General features: G+C 50.6%; 1 protein-coding gene across 9 annotated transcripts in view; it reads right to left on the reverse strand.

Annotated features, from left to right (window-relative positions):
- Window positions 1-5653: 5653 nt before the first annotated feature.
- PPFIA1 (protein tyrosine phosphatase, receptor type, f polypeptide (PTPRF), interacting protein (liprin), alpha 1) overlaps window positions 5654-20210 on the reverse strand; it is a 52992-nt gene continuing 38435 nt past the window's right edge. For 3 of the 9 annotated variants that reach the window (XM_006771475.2, XM_015569002.1, XM_006771473.2), the window contains 9 exons: window positions 19399-19461; window positions 18904-18930; window positions 14281-14456; window positions 14079-14176; window positions 12352-12527; window positions 11527-11595; window positions 10597-10762; window positions 8222-8291; window positions 5659-6979 (listed from right to left, as the gene is read on the reverse strand). In XM_006771475.2, the coding sequence (XP_006771538.1) occupies window positions 8233-8291; window positions 10597-10762; window positions 11527-11595; window positions 12352-12527; window positions 14079-14176; window positions 14281-14456; window positions 18904-18930; window positions 19399-19461 (834 nt within the window). In that variant the 3' untranslated portion in view covers window positions 5659-6979; window positions 8222-8232. Of the gene's footprint in view, window positions 6980-8219; window positions 8292-10596; window positions 10763-11526; window positions 11596-12351; window positions 12528-14078; window positions 14177-14280; window positions 14460-18903; window positions 18931-19398; window positions 19462-20210 lie in introns of those variants that run through there. The other 6 variants (XM_015569006.1, XM_006771474.2, XM_015569003.1 and 3 more) reach the window with 5 other exon arrangements.

Below are 20210 nucleotides of genomic sequence, written 5' to 3' on the forward strand. Positions count from 1 at the left end.
ACCAAAAGGTTGGGTGCCATCCCCGGTCGGGGTGTGTCTGGGAGGCAACCCATTGATGTTTCTCTCTCTCCCTCTCTCCAAAAATCAATAAAAACATATCCTCGAGTGAGGATTGAAAAAAAAAGATTATCACGGAGAGATACCCAGTTTATAGAGGAGACGACAGTGTTGTCAGGATGTCAGCTCTCCCAGGCTGGCTGTCCGCGACTCAGGGCAGACTTTAATGGATGCTTCTACATTTAACAGATAAACAGCAGCGTCGCTGCAGGTCTCCAGCCGCACGCAGTTAAGGACGGTCTCTGCGTTCCCGATCCACAGAGCGTCCTCACCTGCGAGCTGTCGGTGCCGAGCGGTGTTAACAGCACGCGGCACGCTGTCCGCCTGGCTCCCGAGCCCGAGGCGCTGTGCTGCACCCCCTCGCCGCAGCCTGCGTGCTCGCGGTTCATTCAGGCAAACGGAGGACGGCACGCTCTGCTTCCACAGGTGCGTAGCTGACATAATTCCAAACCACAAAACGCGCGGAGCTGGGGGAGCGGACGCGGCCATCGGCCATTTCAGCGTCGCCCGCTTTGTGGGTGGTTTGTGTCACTGAAGTGAACTGGGAAACCCGGTGTGTGCCTCTCCCGTATGCTGCTGCCCTGAGGTTGTCTCTTTACATGTACAGGACGTCTGTGTGTGTGAGTGTGAGTGTGTGGCGGGGACTGTGTGTGACCGAGGGTGCGGATGCAGGGGCTGCAGTGGGAGGCTGCCCCGTGCCGGGCTCTGCCCCCAGGATGGGCAGCTCTCGCCTGGCTCAGGGCCCAGAAAACACAGTGCAGAGGGCCCTGTGTGGTCCTCGGTGATGCACGGAGGTTGCTCTGTGGGTTCCCAGGTGTCACTGGCGGGCTTACGGCACCTTGAGTACCTTCCTGGTCGTTGTTCCAGTTTTCTGCCTCTCATGGGTCCTATTAGAACCCCGAGGGCAGGGTTGTCTGTCTGTCAATCCCCAGCTGAAATGCCAGCACCTACATCAGGGCCTGGCTCGTAGGAAGTGCCCCAAAATACCTGGGGGTAAACAAGCCCATGTATCCTGTATGCCTTAGAACAGTGGTTCTCAACCTTGGCTGCACATGAGAATCACCTGGGAGTCTTTTTAAAATCCTGATTTCTGGGCCTCATCCTCTGGAAATTCTGTTTCTTTGTTACTAATGTTGTGGCCCCACCCCATCACAAAGACACAGACTTTCCGGAGGATGAGGCCCAGAAATCAGGATTTTTAAGATTCCCAGGTGATTCTAATGTGCAGCCAAGGTTGAGAACCACTGCCTTAGAAGATTATCAGTTTCATCGAGATGCTCCAATTTACAGGCATCAGTACTGCACCAGGTTCTCTTTAACTTTTAAAGCCTCTGCCATTGTTTTCCCTTTGTCTTTTTCATTTATCATAGTTGCTTTCATTTCTTTCTCAGAACCTGGCTTTGGGTTTTATTGAGCGCTTCTGTGCTTTAATTCCCTGCAGCCGGGCGACTCCCGTGCCTGACTGTTTTTCCCCCTCCCTCTTTCCCCCCAAAAGCCTGGAGGCTATGCTGAGAGGACTCAGCAGCCTGTGGTCTAAGATGTCGTTTCCTCTTTGACCAGAAAGTTTAGAAAGTTTTAAGTGTCCTGGGAACCGACCAGACACATTGCTGCGCTGTACGGGGCACGGCCGTGCTCCGTGCAGGGAGCTCAGGGACGTCCTGGTGGCCCTAAACAGGGTCTACCCGGCCACGGGGGTGACCCTGTCCCGCACCCGCATCTCCGTTTTCCTTCCGCTTCGTCGGTGTCTGAGAGCGCCGTCACCACACGCCGGGTCTGTTAGGTCCCAAAGGGCTTACGTGGTTTCCGGTGAGGGTTTAGCTGTGCGACCCACACTCTGTGTCTTTTGGAGGATGCTACCTTTTGTCAATGTAAAATCTTCCCCCCTTTCCATCTTAATTCTGTTTTATGTGCGTCTGTACATATTTATAATAGCACGGCCGTCTTCTGTCTGGTGGCTGTTTTCTTCTCTGTGCTGGTCTCGTGTCTGTCATGTCCTCCCGCCACCCACACCTACAAGGTTCTCAGTGGGAACTGGAACCCCAGCTCCTCTCTGGGGTGCTGGTAGTTGCATCTCCCCGGCATCTGGTCTGTGCTTCCTGTTTCTAGAGGGTTTTGTCCCTGAGCCCCACGCCCCAGCCTCTGGCTGTGCGTCTGAGTTTTCCTTGTTCTGTCTGTCTTGGTGATAGTTGGGGCTCCTATACCCTTCAAATCCGAGCATCTGTGTGGGGAGGTGTTTTCCTGTTGATACTTGGAATCATTTTCCCAGGCTGGGGGTGCAGAGCCGATCCTCCGGGAGGACGTTTACCTCCGGCAGTTTGGGGTCAGCGTGCGGGTGAGGGGACACAGACACGCGGATTTTGTTAGGGTGTTTGGATTCCCTTATGCCCCTGGAGTGGGATGCCCGGCATCCCCTCATAGGCGTCACCCATAGGCTCCCGACTCTCCTTGGAAACCAGAGAAGTCCCTCCTAGGCTAGGCTTGAGATACACAAAACCCACACGTACACGTGTGCGCACACACCCACACCCACAATACCTGCACACATGTACCCACAGATACACCCCACAACCATAGACAGCTACACACCCACACCACATACCTGTGTCTGTACATACACCACATATGTACACTCACATGTCCGTACACTCTCAAATGTAGGCACACAGGTGCATACACTCACAGGTGCATGCGCACACATTCTCAGACCTGTGCACTCACGTGCATGCACACACTCAGACACGCACACATGCCCAGTCTCACAGGTGCACAATCACACAGGTGCACACATGCATGTACACGATCACCACAGCCGCAGGGTGGCAGGGTTGGCCCCCTTCGCTCCTGCTGCATCCCGGATGCTGAGCGGGGACGCCAGTGACGCCCGGGGAATGCAGGTAGAGGAACAGCTTGGCACATGCAGGGACACAGTCTCATCCTTTCAGGAATATCGTGTGAGTGTCCACAGATGCACACGTGCTCAGCAGAGGAAACAGCTTCCTGTTGGTGGCTGAGCAGCTGGTAACTGGCCGCCTTCCAGATGGCGCCCTCTGCTGGCCCAGAGCCCCAGCGGGCCGCACGGCCGGGGTCACTGAGGGAGTCTTGGTGCTGGGGCTGTTCTGGCCGTGGGACAACTGGCTGCCCGGGACACACTGTGAACTTGGGCTGAGGCACTGAAAAGGAGGCGGCAGGAGGACGGAGCCTGCCTCTGTGGGCCGGCAAGGAAGTGACCCGGGCCCTGAGCACAGAGCTACCATCGCCAGTGGGGAGACACATGGGCACAAACTCCAGAGAGAACCCTCGGGGGAGAGAGTCAGAGAGAGAGATGGAGGCAGAGACAGAGAGAGGAAAAGAGAGACACAGACAGAAACAGGGAGAGGGAGGGAGGGAGAGTGACAGAGATGGAGACAGAGGGACAGGGACAGAGAGGTAGAAAGACACACACACACACACACACACACACACACACACACACACACACGGAAATTGAGAGATAGGTACAGAGAGACAGAGACAGACGAGACAGACAGTGGAGATGGCCTTGGAGGGAACCTTCCAGAGCTGGACAGTGAAACCGAAGGACGGATGTGAGGCAGGGACGGGCGTGTGGGGAGCCTGACTGCCCAGTAATGTACCCAACTGGAGGGGCTGGTCCCCGCTGTCCAGTGTTTGAACTGGGCTCCTGTGGTGAGACCAGGAGCCGGGGAGGCCGGATTTGTGCATCTATCTCCACCCCTCCCTCCTTCCTTTTCAGCAACGTTTCTCAGGGGAGGGTGAGATGGAGTTAAAACGTGCTTGGGATGGAGTGGGTCCTGTCGATGGGGACGGAAGGAAACATCTCTACAACATGGAAGGGAAGAGGTAGGGTTAGGGTTAGCTCTGCCCTTCAGGACCGGCTCTGCTGTTGGTGACTCGGCAAGGCCCTTCGGGACTAGGCGGGGCTCCGAGGGCAGGCTGTCCCTTTGGGCTAGGCTCGGTCTTGGGGACGAGGCTTGGCCCTTGGGTAGAAGGCTCGGCTCTTCAGTGCTGGGTTGGCTCTCTGGGACTTGGCTGGCTTTTCCTAGCTTGGTTCATTGCTCTGAGGCTCCAAGGCTAGGCTGGACTTGAGGCAAGCATCAGTCTTTTTGTTTTTGGTTAATCCTTGCCTGAGAATGTTTTTCCATTGACCTTAGAGTGGGAGAGGGAAAGACAGAGAGAAACATCGATGAGAGAAACACATTGGTTGCCTCCTGTACGAGCCCCGACCAGGGCCCAGGACGGGGAGGAGCCTGCAACCAAGGTAGGTACCCTTGGCTGGAATCGAACCTGGGACCCTTTGGTCCGCAGGCCGACGCTCTATCCACTGAGCCACACTGGCCAGGGCTAGATCAGTCTTTAGTGAGAGTGTGCAGCACACCAACACATCACAGGCTTTGTGCTTGTGTTGGCAGCGACAACCTACCGTGAGTCTGCACGGTCTGAGCATCAGACTGGCCTGCAGGGAACAGACATTCATTCCAAACCCCTCCCCCATCTCTTCTGACTTCCCATCATGGGCCTGTCCGAGAGCAGCTCCCGTGGATTGGTTTGATTTCTGTGTGCCCCAGCTTTACCCAGCTTAATAAATACACAGTTTCAAACCTTCCATAGTGTTCCTGTAAGCAGGAGCAAAAATCCCATCTTAGAAGGGACTATTTCTAGGGTCGTGCAACATTCAAACGCAGCGGTCGCCAACCTGTCAGACCTCGCGGACCACAGTGGTCTGCAGACCGCCGGTTGGTGACCGCTGTTCAAAAGGATCCAGAGTCCATGACCATCAAATTGACCGGGCCATGGGGAAGCCCCGGTCTCCTCAAGACTGCCTTCCAGGAAAGGACCCCTAAGTGAGCCCAGTGGGCCTCAGAGCCGGAGGTTGAGAGGGCCACTGACTGTGGAGGGGGATGCGCCTGTGCAAATCGCGCCGACACAGGCTGGCTCCCTGGGGCTGCTGGAGGAGCAGAGCGTGCTCAGGGCTGCGCCGGGCTCTTGGGAGCGAGGCTGGGCTCTTTGGGGTCACCTTGGCTTTTTGGGGCTACGCTCAGCTCAGCTCAGCGAGAGTGGAGCCTGCCTCTCTACTCCTATAAGGAATCAATGAAGGAAAACATTCCTTAACGGAGCACAAGCTCTGCGGCCCCAGGTGCTTACTGCCCTTTGGGACTGGCTGCAGCTGTTCGGGGCTGGGCCAGGCTCTGCTCTGCGGGCTGGGGCTTTGTCTGTTCGGGGCTGGGCCAGGCTCTGCCCTGCGGGCCGGGGCTTTGTCTGTTCGGGGCTGGGCCAGGCTCTGCCCTGCGGGCCGGGGCTTTGTCAGTTCGGGGCTGGGCCAGGCTCTGCCCTGTGGGCCGGGGCTTTGTCTGTTCGGGTCTGGGCCTGCGGACTGTTGACGTGAGCCCACGTTTCACTCTGCTTCAGTCCCCTGTGCCCTGGTCCTCCCAGTTCTGGTTCCCCTGAGGACGGGCGAGGTCATCTCGGCCTCCAGGGCAAGGGCAGGGACCGCTGGGCCCTCCTTCGGATGACTCCTGAGCCTCCCCACTGGCTTCCGGCATAGTTTCCCAAGGGAGGACAAGGCCCAGAGCTGAGGCGCACAGGGCAGGCCACCCACGCCCACTGGCAGTGGGAAATGCTTTATTGAAAGAAAGCAATAAATAACACTGTGATAAAAAGAGTTCCAAAGTGGACTGTACATACTGTTACATAATCGGGACGTTCACAAAGGGTTACTAGAAAAACAGAAGGGCCACAGCCAACTGTCCAAGTCGCTCGGAGCCGAGAGTGAATGTCGGGACACGCCATCTTCTGTCTCCGCAGCGGCTGCAGAATAAATAATGCACCGTGATCCGCACGCAGCCCCTGCTGGCTGTGCCACGTGCCATCAAAAAAGGGCCCCTGGCTACTCAGACCGTCCAAAATGGCTACATCATCAACCCTAAAAAATGCACGGCTGGGTCCATTCTTTAAACAAGTTTACAAACAAATGTAAAACGATGTTCTAAGTAAGAAAAATAAGGCCTTTATTAGTTGCGCAGCATTATTCTCAGGAGCCCGTGCGTCATCTCTGCATCCACGTCTCTGTGATGTGCGTGTGGCCGCCGTGATTGGTCCTCGTGTGGGGGTGCCGGCGCTTCCCGGGGCAGAGCCGGAGGCTCCCCACCTGCTTTTCCTTGTCCAGCAGAGAGCTGTCCCCCGCTCACGGCCCTGGCCGTCACTGAAGAGTCTCCAGTCCAAAGAGACGAGGCTACAAAGCACTGAGCCGGGCCCAGGAGTTCGTAGTGTTCTGATTCGTCCTTTCAGTCCGAATGTCTAACCAGGCATATTCTCGCTGCAGAAGGAAGCATTTCTTGCTAGAAAAAGTATAGCAAGGTCAGTCATTAAACTCCAACAGGGACTGCAGGAAACGTCTGCCCATTGCACAGGGATGGCTGTGCAGCTCGGAGAGGCCACCGCACGGTGTCAGGCCGACTTCACAGACCCAGTGAAAGTCTTTTCTCTGCTGTGGCTTATTATCAAAAAATTAAACAGTGATAATTACAGAAAATGCATAATTTACAAAAGCCCTACATTTGTTCACAGGATTTTTACATACAAGCATTACAGTACATTCGTCGAAGAGACTAAAATTAGACACAGGGACATGACTTGGTCTGATAGGACATTTATAGCCCAGATACACATGAAAAAGTAAGTAACTGTATAAATGAAGGCATAAGTTTACATAAATATAAGAAACATTAGATTCTAAAATATTTTCTTTATGGTACTTGTGAAATTTTCACTGATTAAAAACTCTGTAATAAAATATCTCAGGTCCATATAACAAGTATTGACAGACGGAAGAGTCCATCGAGTTCTAAAAGGCCGTCTCTGCAGGGCTCACGGCTGCAGAGTCACCTGTAGAAGTAGTGTGGATAAGCTGCAAATGAAACAGAAAGGCAGCCTTGAGACCTTGAGACCATCCACGGGAGGCACTGCCCTCCATGCCCCACCCCCGGGCTCCCGCCTTCCCACTGCCTGCATTCCAGCTGCTCAAGAATTTGGATAAAACACCAAGGACTGCGTGTATCAATGAGACAATTTCTTGACTGACTTTATTTTGGCACACGTCTAAAACTTGAGAATTTTAAAAAAAGATGACAAGGCCTGATCAGTGTGGCTCAGTTGATTGAGCGTCGTCCTGTGCACCAAAAGGCCGCTGATTCGGTCCCCAGTCAGGGCACTTGCCCAGTTTCAAGCTCGATCCCCAGTAGGGGGCGTGCAGGAGGCAGTGACTGATGTTTCTCTCTCACACAGATCTCTCTAAAATCAATAAAAGCAGCCTGGCCAGTGTGGTTCAGTGGTTGAACACTGACCTATGAACCAGGAGGCCATGGTTGATTCCTGGTCAGGGCACATGCCTGGGTTGTGGCTCAATCCCCATTAGGGCGTGCAGGGGGCAGCCAGCCAATCAATGGTTCTCTCTCATCATTGAGGTTTCAATCTCTCCCTCTCCCTTCTTCTCTGAAATCAATAAAAATATATTTAAAGATAAAATCAATAAAAGCGTATTAAAAAAAGTGATGAAACCAATCAAATAATCCAGCTGAGAGATGACAACAGAACAGAGCCCCTCCATCCAGCCCTCAGAGGGTGACAAGGGCTGCCCCCCCCGCCCCTGCTCCCGGCAAGGCTATGTCCCTCAGGAACTGATCTTGGTGATGGCCATGCAATTCTGTTTTTAAAACCAGTCTCTACATTGAAAGGCTATCAGCAAGTGTCACAGCACGGTATAGAGCCATGAAACAATTCTTTAGGGCTTGTCACCAGGAATGTGTGACAGCCAGCCAGCACCAAGACCTGGGGCCACGCCGGCACACGCACAGGGTGCAGGGGCCAGTGCCTGGCACTCCGAACCACCGCCAGCTAAGAGCCGGGTTCCACTTTTCTGCTGTGTTCTGCCTCCCCACTCCGGAAAGGACTTAGCAGACACTCAGAAGCCAGCTTTCTTAGGTTTAGGGACAGCAGGAGTGCACATTCGGCTCCGTGGCCAACGGCAAGTACACAGCACCAAAGCCACCTCCGTGGCGCAGAGGCCGCGCCCCTCCAGGTTTAAGTGCCTGGAGTGGGCTCTCCAGGCCCGAGCCGCCTCAGCACCGGCTGCAGGAGCTGCTCTACTCACCACAGGAGGCGTCAGCAGGAGTAAGTCCTGACTGTGGCGGAATCCAGCCTCTGCGCTCCTGACACACTGCCTGCGCGACGCCCCGGGAAGAAGCATGCAAACACAGCGTGCAGTTAGTGTGGGCGTCACACGAGGGCACTGGCACACGCACACACGCACACCTGCCACCGCCACCGTGAGGGTCCCAGGGAGCCTTCCAGAGGGGGACGTGATGGGCCAGGGAACCTACGTGTCACCAACTGTGGTGCCCCTAAGTGTCTCTGCGTCTCCCAAGCAGCCCTGCAGTCACTGCAAGTTAACCCCCAAACAGTGTCGCTGCATCGGTGACAATTTCACCACAAACATCTCTGTGCACGACTACTTAACGTGATGACTTTCTCCTTAAGCATCCAGAAAAGAGAGCAACTGGATTTTCCTTTCCACCCTAAACACTGCATCTGTAAGGAGGCGGGAAAGCCCAGCAGTGACTGAGTGGTTACCAGTCCACTGGGGGAGGCCAGAGTCCAATGCCCACCTCCCAGCACCCTCTCCGTCCGCCTGCCGATGGATGGGCTGCTCCCCCGGGAGGCCTCAGGGCAGGAAGGGGCCCAGGGGCGTGGTTTCGGGGGGGTGGCTAGGGGACAATGACTTATCAAAGGACCTGAAGCCACTGTCAGCTTCTCTGGGAAACAGTGCACACCACGGACTTTTTGGTTAAGAAGCACACTGCACGGCCCAAGAGTTAAGCCCCAGTTCTTCCTTGCAAATCTAAGAAATTTTCAAAAGTATGTAGCAGATACTCAAGGTTCCCAATTACACATTTTTGGTTTTCCACCAGGAACACATTAGTAACATTCTGCTAAGGTTCCAGGAAGGATGCTAAGACAGCTGGTGCTGCTGCAGAGAATGGACAAGCTTATAAATCCTTCCAATTCCATGTGCCAGGAAACCTGCTGCAATTCATCTTACACGCCCTCATTTCAACAGCCATTAAAACAGCCCATTTAATCAGGTTTATGCCTTAGTTACCATACAGGGTAGAAAGTCGTCTTCCCATATAACATGCTCCCTATACCTTTTCTAGAAATAGTTTTAATTCATCTAAACTCTAATCTCAATATTGCTGTTATTAAGGAAAAGGTGTAATGAGGAAAATAAGAAAGCACCCAGGCTGTTTAATAAGTCAAAGGCCAAATTAAAACTTGTGAAAATTATCTGCGTGCTCCTTTAAAGAAAAATGTGACTGTTTAAAAAGTGCCTGGCTCCCCCGATAAGCATATTACTTAGAGAGACGTGGCTTTCTAACAGGGAGGCTGCCCTGCAGCCTGGCCCGCGGCTCGGCTGGCTGGAGCGCCATCCCGCACGTCGAGAGGCGATGGACTCGATCCCTGGTCGGGGCATGTACGGAAGGCACCAGATTGATGTGTCTAACATCTGTGTTTCTCTCTCCCTACTGACAAAATAAATAAAAAATAATAACAATGTTCCCTACAAGCCGTCCTCATTAAAAGTGTCCAGCTTAGCCAAGGCCTTATTTATATAAATGCACTTTTCTCTGATTTTTACATAGGCAAGTGAGACAAAACTTCCAAACCCACTTATGGGAAAGGCTAGTAACGTGAAAAACAGTAAAACCACACCAGTGCCCTTTTTAACTTCCCTACGGCCCCCACTTCAGAAACGAGAACGGAGCCATCAGTCACAGGAGCATGAATTCTGACTTGTGCCGGCCACACTCTGAGAGCTTTATGGGGATCGCTCCTCTGGCCACGCATCAGGCCGAGGAGGAGGAGGAGGACCGCTGCACGACCATGTCACAGATGGGGAGCAGGCGCAGTGCTGCCGTCGAGCGGGCGAGCACAGTGCTGTCTGAGGCCTGGTGTGAGACCAGGACCGGCTCCCGTCTGGGGATGACTCCCCAGGCCCACAAGGTCTCCATCCTTCTGGGACAGGCAGTGTCGTGGGCGGGTCCCAGCAGGGACAGGCAAGAACAGAAAGGGAGCCCTCCCAGGGTGCAGGGTGCTGTTAGGTGGACTTGGCCGTTGCCCAGTGTGGAGGGAGGTCCTGGGAGTAAGTGCTGCGGGCTGAGAGCCACCACACAGCTGCTACAGCGAATTCTAGCGCTGCCTGTCATGCCCACGTCCTCGCACGCACGGATGTCCATCTCCACGGAGGACACGCAGTGCTTAGCATCAGGCGCTGGAAGAATATGAATATTCAACCAGACACGAACATAAATAAAACATTTCCTATTGTTAAACTTTTATAAACAGATGTTAAGGTTAATTCTAAAACATTTAAGCCGGGGCATGCAACAGGACTGAAACGCCTCGTAACAGATTAAACGGGGCGTGCTCCATCACTACCCACACTCCAGCCACCAAGCGTCCACGTACCGTCCAGCTGCATCTTCTTGGGCGGCACGGAGGGCGAGGACAGGGAGGAGGTGACCCGGAAGTTTGCAGGGAGGGTCTCTGCTGATCCAGCAGCTAAGCCACGAACGTCCTTTGGTCTAAATTTTTTTCTCCAAGAAGGTGCCCTCCTAAAGGTCTTATCATCGTCCTGGAAAGTAAAGGACAGATTACAAAATGACTGTAAAATGAAGGACAAGGAAATAGTGGTTTGCAGCCCTTTGAAGTGATGGCTGGACTCATGGCCACGCTCTCATCCACATGCATCCCACCCTTTCCTGACGCCCACATGCCTCGGGGACCGACTGGGAACCTGACTGAGAGGTGGTGGGCAGCACGTGCACCGGAGCCCCAACTGGGCAGAAATCTGCACTGTCCTGGCCCCCGGGGTGATGCTCCTCCCCTCCACCACCACGAGTCACTTCTGATCTTGCAAAAATCACGTCCTAACTGTGCAAGAGGACATATCTTTGTCTTAAAAATAGCCACCAGCTGTAAGGATTCTGTCTTATGCTGGGGTGGAGCCAGCAAGTGCTTCAAACTCAAATTTCCTTCAGACCCGAAGAAGAGAGTAAGAACAGTGCGGGAATCAGTGAGTCATGGTTTTGTATAAGGAGAAATTAACATTTTTATGTTTAACGTACTTCCGAAACAGTTCCCCCAAATGTTCCCAACACACAGCTTACAGACTCCATTCCTAGGCTACAACCAAGGTTTTATGAACATTTTTGAGGGTTATCAAACGTTAAATAACAAAAAACAACCTATCTTACTGAAAATGTTAGTTTCTTAATAGCTCATTTGTTCCTAAAGTTTTAAGAACACAGCTTAACTTAAAGTAAACACATCGCCACACTTAGCAGAGACACAGCTTACACTCCACAAGTCTACTGAAGTTATTAGGCTGGAACTTACTTCACTGAACCGCCTGTCAGTGCCCACGACCAAGAGGTTGTTAAACTCTCTCTCCAGGACAGTGCGAGCCTGAAAGGATAAAACACTCGACTTCAGTCTCACTTGGGAGGGAGGGGCAGCACAGCACAGCTGTCCTTTCAACCAAGACTTTAAAAACCTTTGAAGGGAGGGAGGGGGAAAGGGAGACAGCCGTTATTTTCAACAATAAAGATAAAAACTAAAACAAAATAAATAAAAATCCTTTGAAAAGCTCCGATCGCCTTGAGCCATGACAGGGACCCAAATCAGGGTTTCCTGTGGGGTTCCCAGAGGGCTTCTAGGAACTGCAGTGGGAAGGGTGTGTGTGGGCGGTGCAGCCAGGGGAGTGCCATGGGTGGGGGGCCGAGTCCTGGCAAAGCACACGCATCCTCTCAGAGGAATAAAGAATGTCCTGGCTCTCAAACGAGCCCGCGAGTCAGAAAGGACCAGGCAGGCGGCAGCGCACGGAAACGACTGCCCTCCGTCCGTCCGGCACGTGGAAGGTATGGAAGGTATTTCTCTTCCACATAAGGTTGGATATGGATGCGACTTTCATGAGCATATGGACCTGAATGAAAACTTCTCATTATTTTATCGTTAAGACTCATGCAACTGGACGTGGAAAGAGGACACAAGTAACGAAGAACCAAGCCTTGCTGATCTGAACTGCCACATCCGGGTTAGGTAGGGAGAGAGGTGCTGCGCTGCTGGAGGGTTTAAGTTGTGTCTCCATTTAGGTAACTCGCTGAAGGTGCTGGTCAGGAGAGCCGAGGGGACACGGACTGCATGAGGCCGGGCGGGCGTTACCTGAGTGTTCTGCGTGGGGATCTGCAGTAGGAGGGCCAGCACGTTGAAATCGAAGGTTTCATCTAAGGCCATGAGCGCCCCGTGCACCCCGCTCTCCAGGAGGTTGTTTGCGTATTCTTTCAGACCAATAGACAGGACCCAGCGAATCACGCGATCGTTGCTCCAAACAAGCACATCTGCAGGAAACAACAGGACGCAAGTGACTTCAGAAGGCTGTCTCCCTCATGTGTTCCCCGAACCCAGGACCAGGGCTCCTGCATGGGCCCTGATCCTTCAGTGCCTGCCTCAGCCAAAGCTCACGGGCCAGGAAACACTGCTGAGTGTGCACCAGCCACTCACTGACCAGGGATCGGAAGCAAAAGGACAGACGGGAATCGGAGTGCTCACCAGGTGCCACCTCGACTCACACACAGACTTGAGAATACTTGAAACACGTTCCTCCCATCACAGGAGCTGGCACCAACACGCATGCCTTGCTCACTCAACACAAACTTCCTGCTTATGATCGTGAAGCCATTTTTCTTGTCCCGCTTTTAAAACGTAAAGATATTCTCCAGAATACTAGGATACTAGGAATTTGGAATTGGAATTGGGGGGGGGGGGGCAACACATTATGCAAAGCAATAAATTATTAAATTCGCTCTAAAAATACCTCTCTAAAATACATACAGATCATCATCACTGCTTTCAAAGACAGCTTTTGTCAATTGTAAAAAGATTTAAAATGAATAGAAAAAAACAAGACAGATTTACACATTTAATTTCTAAAGCCCCTTTCTGGGTAAAGGACCACACACACACACACACACACACACAGTGAGAGCGCGGGCTTACAGTTGTTCTCATGAGTCACATCAACTCAAACACAACCAGACTATTCTTCCAATGGGCCATCACCCCCAAAACACGTTCATCTTCCATTGCTTTCTTAGTGAGAGTTGGGGACAGCAGCATTTACAGAGCCGTGGGAGGATTAAATAAATTAACCCACAAAGAAAAGCATTCCGGTCTCCCGGTCAACATCTGCATCTTCTCACGCTTCCCCACCCATTTCCTTTTTCTTAATATGTTTTTATTGATTTCAGAGAGGAAGGGAGAGGGAGAGAGAGAGATTGAAACATCAATGATGACACGTCCCACACTGGAGTTCAAGCCCACAACTCAGGCATGTGCCCCAACCGAGAATCAAACTGTGACCTCCTGGTTCACAGGTTGACGCTCAACCACTGAGCCACACCAGCCGGGCCCCACCTGTTTTCTATCAGAAACGCCTTTGACTTCCTTGCCATAGGAAGCTCCCACCCAGCCTCCAGGCTCAGCTGGAATGTTAGCCCCGCACCGTTCCCCCCGCCCTGGGAGCAGGACCACCTGCTCTGTTCTGTGGCTCAAGTTCTTGAGTCAGTGGCCAGAGCAGCATTCACACCTCCATCAGGCGAGTGAAGAGCGGGCTCCTGCCCACCCTGCTCAGCGGTCCTGAGAGTCGTGGGGAGGTACCTATGTCCCTCACCAGGAAAGGCTGAGTCAGAGGGAGAACGCGCACCTCGATGCACCCAACCACAGACTAAGGATGCACAAGCTTCTCCGGCCGCAGCGGGACCTTGAAAAGCCCTTTTTCCCACCCTCTCTGTGATGACTCCAGGCTCATCTTCCCCACTCAGAGCCTTTCCTGATTTCTTTAAATATGGGAAGCAGAGACATGCTAAATCAATTAGACATGAGGTACTAGCCTTTTACTTCATTCTGGCTTTCTTCTCTTTTCCTTTCCAGTTCTTTTCGGTCATAATTTAACCTTCGCAGGCACATAATTCCGCACTGGAAACTGTTTCTATTTATTAAAAACAAATAATAAAAATTATAAATAAAAAAAAGAGAATAAAATGGCAACAGTCACAAGTCAGCCAAGCAATAAGCACTCTGGCAACGACGTGCCTGTGGAAGCTGTCGACCATCTTCAGCTGCCCCCGCAGGTCCTTCTTGGTCAGGTGGTCCAGCATGCGCGCGTCCACCAGGCACTCCATGAAGTAGCTGCGGTACTGCGGGAGGCCCAGGCTGGGCAGCCACTCGTTGCCGATCCACTCGTGGTTCATGTCCCCGTACGCCAGCGTCTGCTTTCAATAATTGAGTACAATCAGTTCAGAAAAAACCAGGAAATAGGTCACAAGAACAGTTTCAATAATCTTTACACTGGATGTTTAGTCTATGACATATTCCCAAAGGCTAAAAACTAAGTACATCATTCTCCTTTATAATATCAAAATCATTTGCTCTCCTGTTAACTACCTTAAAATGTTAATAAAACTTTATACAAAAGGAATTATACTAATAAAAATCTATGACTCATTTGTGTTTATAAATTGAATCTATTTACTGAACTACAACAGAACTGTAACTGACTATATATTATCTTTCTGAAATACGTTTTATGTGTAATAACATAAAACCAAAGAAAGACCATGACTCATGAACAAGTTTGAAGGACCTACCCACCTGTACTCATTAAGTAATCTTCACTGGCTTTAATTTTAATACTTTGCTTTCTAAATTTTCTTAAAACCTGTTAATTTCAAAATCAGTTAGAAAAGTGAATAAAATTGTTTTAAAAGAATAGATAAAAGAGCTGATGGGTCTGAAAGGAAAAACAGACACACACACAGGCCCACTCTCAGTTCATCACCCTCTACCTCATTAAGGCCGTGGAAGCCTCCAGTACCGAGCCCCTGACCTAATGGGCATGTCATAGCGCACCCCACAGCTACAAGGGCATATGGAGCATTCTTCACGACAGACAGAGCTCAATGTACACACAGAGAATAAAATCATAAAATGTGCTCCAACCTCAAAAGAATTAAATTAGAAATCGATAATAAAAAGGTAAATGAAAACTCCTGAATATTTAGAAAGCAGCATACTTCTAATAACCCATGTGTCAAAGAAGAAATCATAAGAGGAATGAGAAAATATATTAAACTGAGTGAGTGAAAATACAATATATTCAAAAAGTATGGGATACAGCTAAAGCAGTGCCTTGAGGGAAATTAATAGTATAAATACTTATGATATAATTGAGGAAAGGTCACAAATCAATAATCTAAGATTCTACCTGAAAAACCTTGAAAAGAACAAATGAAATCAGAAGGAAGGAAATGAAGCAGAACGAAGAAAAGAAAAAGAGCAGAAACCAATAAAACAGAAACCAGAAAAATAATTAAAAATAAAATAAAACTAAAATCTGTTTCTTCATAACTATCAATAAAATTGTCTATCTGCAACCCCTGAAAATACAGCCTGTATATCAGATATTTACATTATGATTCACAACAGTAGCAAAATTACAGTTATGAAGTAGCAATGAAAATAATTTTATGATTGGGGGTCACCACAACATGAGGAACTGTATTAAAGGGTTGCGGCATTAGGAAGGTTGAGAACCACTGGACCCTTCACCAGAGTACTAAAACAAAACAAAAGACATTACCGATATTAAGAATGAAAGGGGATAAAGGTTCATATCCTATAGATATCGAAAGAATAATAAGGGAAAATTGTGAATAACTTTAAGCAACTCAGACAATCTATGAAAGCCACTGAGTAAGAAGTGTATGACCTCTATCTATTAGAACTTTTTTGTAGTTACAAACCTTTTCACAACCAAAATTTCTATCCTAAATGGCTTCACAGGTGAATCCTAACAAACATTTATGAAAAAAGAGTAATTCTATAGACTATTTCAAAAAAGTGAAGAAGAAATGCCTAACTCATTTTACAAGGTCAGCATTGTCCTGACATTGAACCCAGACAAATGAATGTATTACAAGAAAACTACAGGCCAATATCCCTCAGAGACACAGATGCAAAACTCCTTGTAAAACATTAGCACAGCAAATCAGTAATATATTAAGTCATGAAATAGGACATGTGGGGTTTTTCTCGAAAACTTAAATTTGGCTCAACATCTGAAAATCAATGAAATTCACCATATTAATGGACTGAAGAGAAAAACCACATCTGAAAGATGAGGGGAGGCATTTGACAAAATTCACCATTCCTTTAGGGGCGTCTCAGCGTTCTGAGTGGAGGAACCCGCCTCGATCTGATGAAGGGCCTCTACCAAACACAGCGCTGACACCCCTCCACGGGGAAGACTACACGCTCCTCCCCTGGTCAGGACAGAGCAAGGACGTTATGCAAAGCTGTGCGGCAGCTCCTAGCCACGTGACAATCAAGCATGTAGCTGGTGAGAAGAGAACATCTTTATTGGTAGGAGACCTAACAACCCGGGAAATGAATCTACAAGACAGCCGTACAACTGAAGAGACCAGTCAAGTTGTAGGATACAAGGTAAAGATATGAAAATGAACTGGAAACGGAAATTTTAGAAATGCCATTCACAATGCCATGAATCGCCACGGCTGCCTTGGGTAAATCTAATAGAATAGGTGCAAGCTTTGTCCAGAGAAGAAAGGAGCACATTGTGTGCAGTATGTGACACACGTCAAAGAGACACTGGGGTTCTTCAGCCCAAGACCAAACTAACCCACAGGATGCTGCACGGATCCCTGGGCACAGCAACTCTACCTCCCACCATGTTGTTTTGAAAATATGGTCTCTAAGCTATTATTTATTCCAACCAAGCTGAAAGGAATGACTCCAACTCCAACAAGAATGCTCAAATTCTAACAAAAAAAGTTTTCTATTTGCTCTAAACAACCATGAAGGAGAAATACAGACTTTTTTGGACACTCACAATATCATGTTTTTCTCAGTCTTTCAAGCCTCACTTTCACCTCGCAGACACTTAGAGCATGGATATCTGGTACTGCTTTCTTGCTTGCTGAGTATGTAATTCTTAAATTGACACAAAATGCAAATAAACTTCTAAACAGAAAATTCTATGGAAGCAGAACCCTCCTTATTCTCATCTATTCACTCTAGTCTAGTTACTTCCTCCTGGTCAGCGATGTGAGCTCCTGGGAGTACCGGCTCATCCCAGGGAGACCCACATCTCCTGGGCTGGCATCACGGGCCTCTGAGAAACGCACTCAGCAGGGTCTCGTGGTCAGAGAATGTGGGCGACAGGAGACAGCCACAGCACAGGGTGTTTTCCCATCATTGGAATGATCACAAATTCAATTCGGACCTTTGAGCTCTGTAGAACGGGGCGCTGGGAGGGCCCAGGGCCGTCCTGTCCCTTGCTGCGTCTGGAAGCAGCAGTCTTGCGGGTGGACACACTGATGGTGCCTGCCCAATGGCTGCATCTTGACATGTTCTTCCCCCAGTGCCCATGGGCACCTCGAACTTTCCCGGCTGCAGAGCTGCCGCCATGGGGTGGACACCGAACGACTCCCGCGCTTGGCAGCACCTGGACCCGCCTCCCCTTCCTCTCATCTAAAAGCCCAGTGGCCTTGGCTCACGCCGAAGACCGCATGCTGGCTAATTCTGGCGTCATCAGCACAGCTCGCCCTTGCTTACATTTCCACAGCAAAGAGCAAGTGTTCAGCTTATTTAATTTATACGTCGTGCCTCTGATGCAGGGATTTCCTATGGCAGAGCTCTGCTTCTCACTATAAAGTTCAGTGACATGTAAGGAACTATGAAACGCCCCCTTTTTAATTCTAGTGGTCACCACTGACCCTGTGAAGGTGGACAGGGCATTTACCTGGACAAGCAGCCAGCCCATAGGTGGGGTGGGGAGCTCAGGGAATCCTGCTCGAGCTCCCCTCTTTTGTTTAGGAAGATAATGTAACTGGCTTTATTTTAAGGGGACCAATAGGAGAAACAGGAGTGTCAACCATCAACTGTAATTAGGAGAATTCTCATTTAAAATTATTGTTTTTCAGATACACAATCTCCAGATCCGTGCGCAATGCCTTTAGGAGGCCTCGGGAGAAAAGGCCTGCCCACACCTCCCGGCTCCAAGGTGCTGCTGAAATGCACAGCACGCGGCAGTGCTGGCGGACTCAGGAGGAAAGCCACTGCTTAGCACAGCTGCAAACCAGCTGGGACAAAGCTCGCTGGAGCTGAAGAACCGGGAAGTTGAAAATCCAGATGTACACTAAGTGAGAAGAGGCTGAACTGAGGTTTCCATAGGAGGAAAGCCGTTAGCTCACACAGTGTTAGGAAAGTACCCACACAGACTCAGGGGTGAGCCTCTGAACCTACTTGTGTTGTTAATTTATTAGAAGGGTTTTCCCATCAGCAGATCTTGTAACTACAGCGACCCTATTGGGGACTGAAATATCTAATCTCAGGAGCTGCTGAGTCCACAGGGCTTTGCATAACGGCCACACGTCGCGCAAAGTGATCTATGTTCATGGGAGTGAGCCACTGTGTCCCTATGAGAAAGCTGAGAAATATTCAAAATTGTCCATGAGACACCCTCTCTGCACTCTTGAATCCTATACTTGGCTTCGACTGATGCTTTCAAGCATTAACATTATTATGATTAAATTAAGATGTTAAAAACGTCAAGAAAAGTAAATTACAAGTTTTCATACGCCAATTCTTTTTGTTGCTGTACATATAGTGAAGAATAGATTATAGAAAGTCTCCAACCTGAGCCCAGCTTCCCTCCTCATCCTCCTGAGGTTACGTGGTTAGGGATGCAAGAGAACATACACATACGGTTAGTGCTGTGAGCTTAGGCATGCGAAACAGTGAACGCGGGCAGTGCAGCTTCACCAAGGGAAAGCTCAAACCGCACAAGCATCATGCAGAACGCATGCACGACCCACACGCCCTCCCGCATGCAAGGAGCAGGCGTCCATGCCCAGTGCACCCAGAGAGGAGGAAACTCGGGTCGGGCCCTCACAGTGGGGGCTAAACTGAGGTCTCCCCTCAAGAGAAAGGATTTCAATCTAAACAGAGCCGGTCTACCAACTTTAAGTTCATGACAAAAAAAATCTAAAAGAAGATAAAATATGAATTCTACTGCACACATTTAACCCAGACCTAACAGAAGTATGTATCGGGAACAATGTGGTGTGGAGGACACCTTGTCCCTGCTCTGAACGGGACGCCCTGCGGGACAGGAGCCGGGGCGGGACTGACCGTGCGTGGCGTGGCGGTGAGCGTCTCCATCTCCTCGTGCGTTAACCAGACATTTCCTGTGGTCTAGGTGACCCATGACCACGCCCATCCAGGATAAGGGAGCAGTGACAGGAAGGAAAGGTGGCAGACATGTCAGCCACAGGCACGTAAGAGCAGGCGAGGCAAAGGGTGTCCTTTTCACCTTCGTGTCAGATGTCCACATGGAAGGAACATGTTACCACCAGCTCTCCCCTTTTACAGAGTAGCCACCTCACTGACACTGTGCTGTCAACAGCAGGAGAGCAGCCCACGCCTTCCAGGTGTACTTGCCACGCTTACCACCTGAGGTACGTGGCAGGCACAGAGGAAACAGGCCGTACTCCTGAGAGCTGTGACTGACTGTCAATTCAGTAGATTGGGCGCAGTCTGACCGACAGCACAAAAGCAGGTTCCGTTATGGGAAGACGGTCCTCAGCAGGGGCTGCCGAGAGGGGCCTCCCACCTGGACAACCTCGTGGGGGGCACCAGGAGGCTGGGAGCAGGGCGGTGTCCACAGAACGGCCCCCTCCCCTCAGCTGGCCTAGGAACAGGCCCTAGCCCCGGGATCCTCAGGGAACAGCTGCCCTGGTCTTGGGGTGCAGGGAAGGCTCCCCAGGGGAGGTGTGCCCTCACTGCCCAGTCAGGAGCTGTCTTTGTCACAAGTTTATGAAACACTGGGGAACCACCGGCCCCTTCCTTTCTAGAAAGGCCAATGAGGTGAACTGGGACAAGAGCATCTGGGCAGCAGCTGAGACAGGGGTGCTGTTCACCCCGCCTTCCCTACAAAACAAAAC

Source organism: Myotis davidii, unplaced genomic scaffold, assembly GCF_000327345.1.
Source record: "Myotis davidii unplaced genomic scaffold, ASM32734v1 scaffold425, whole genome shotgun sequence".
Taxonomy (NCBI): Eukaryota; Metazoa; Chordata; class Mammalia; order Chiroptera; family Vespertilionidae; genus Myotis; species Myotis davidii.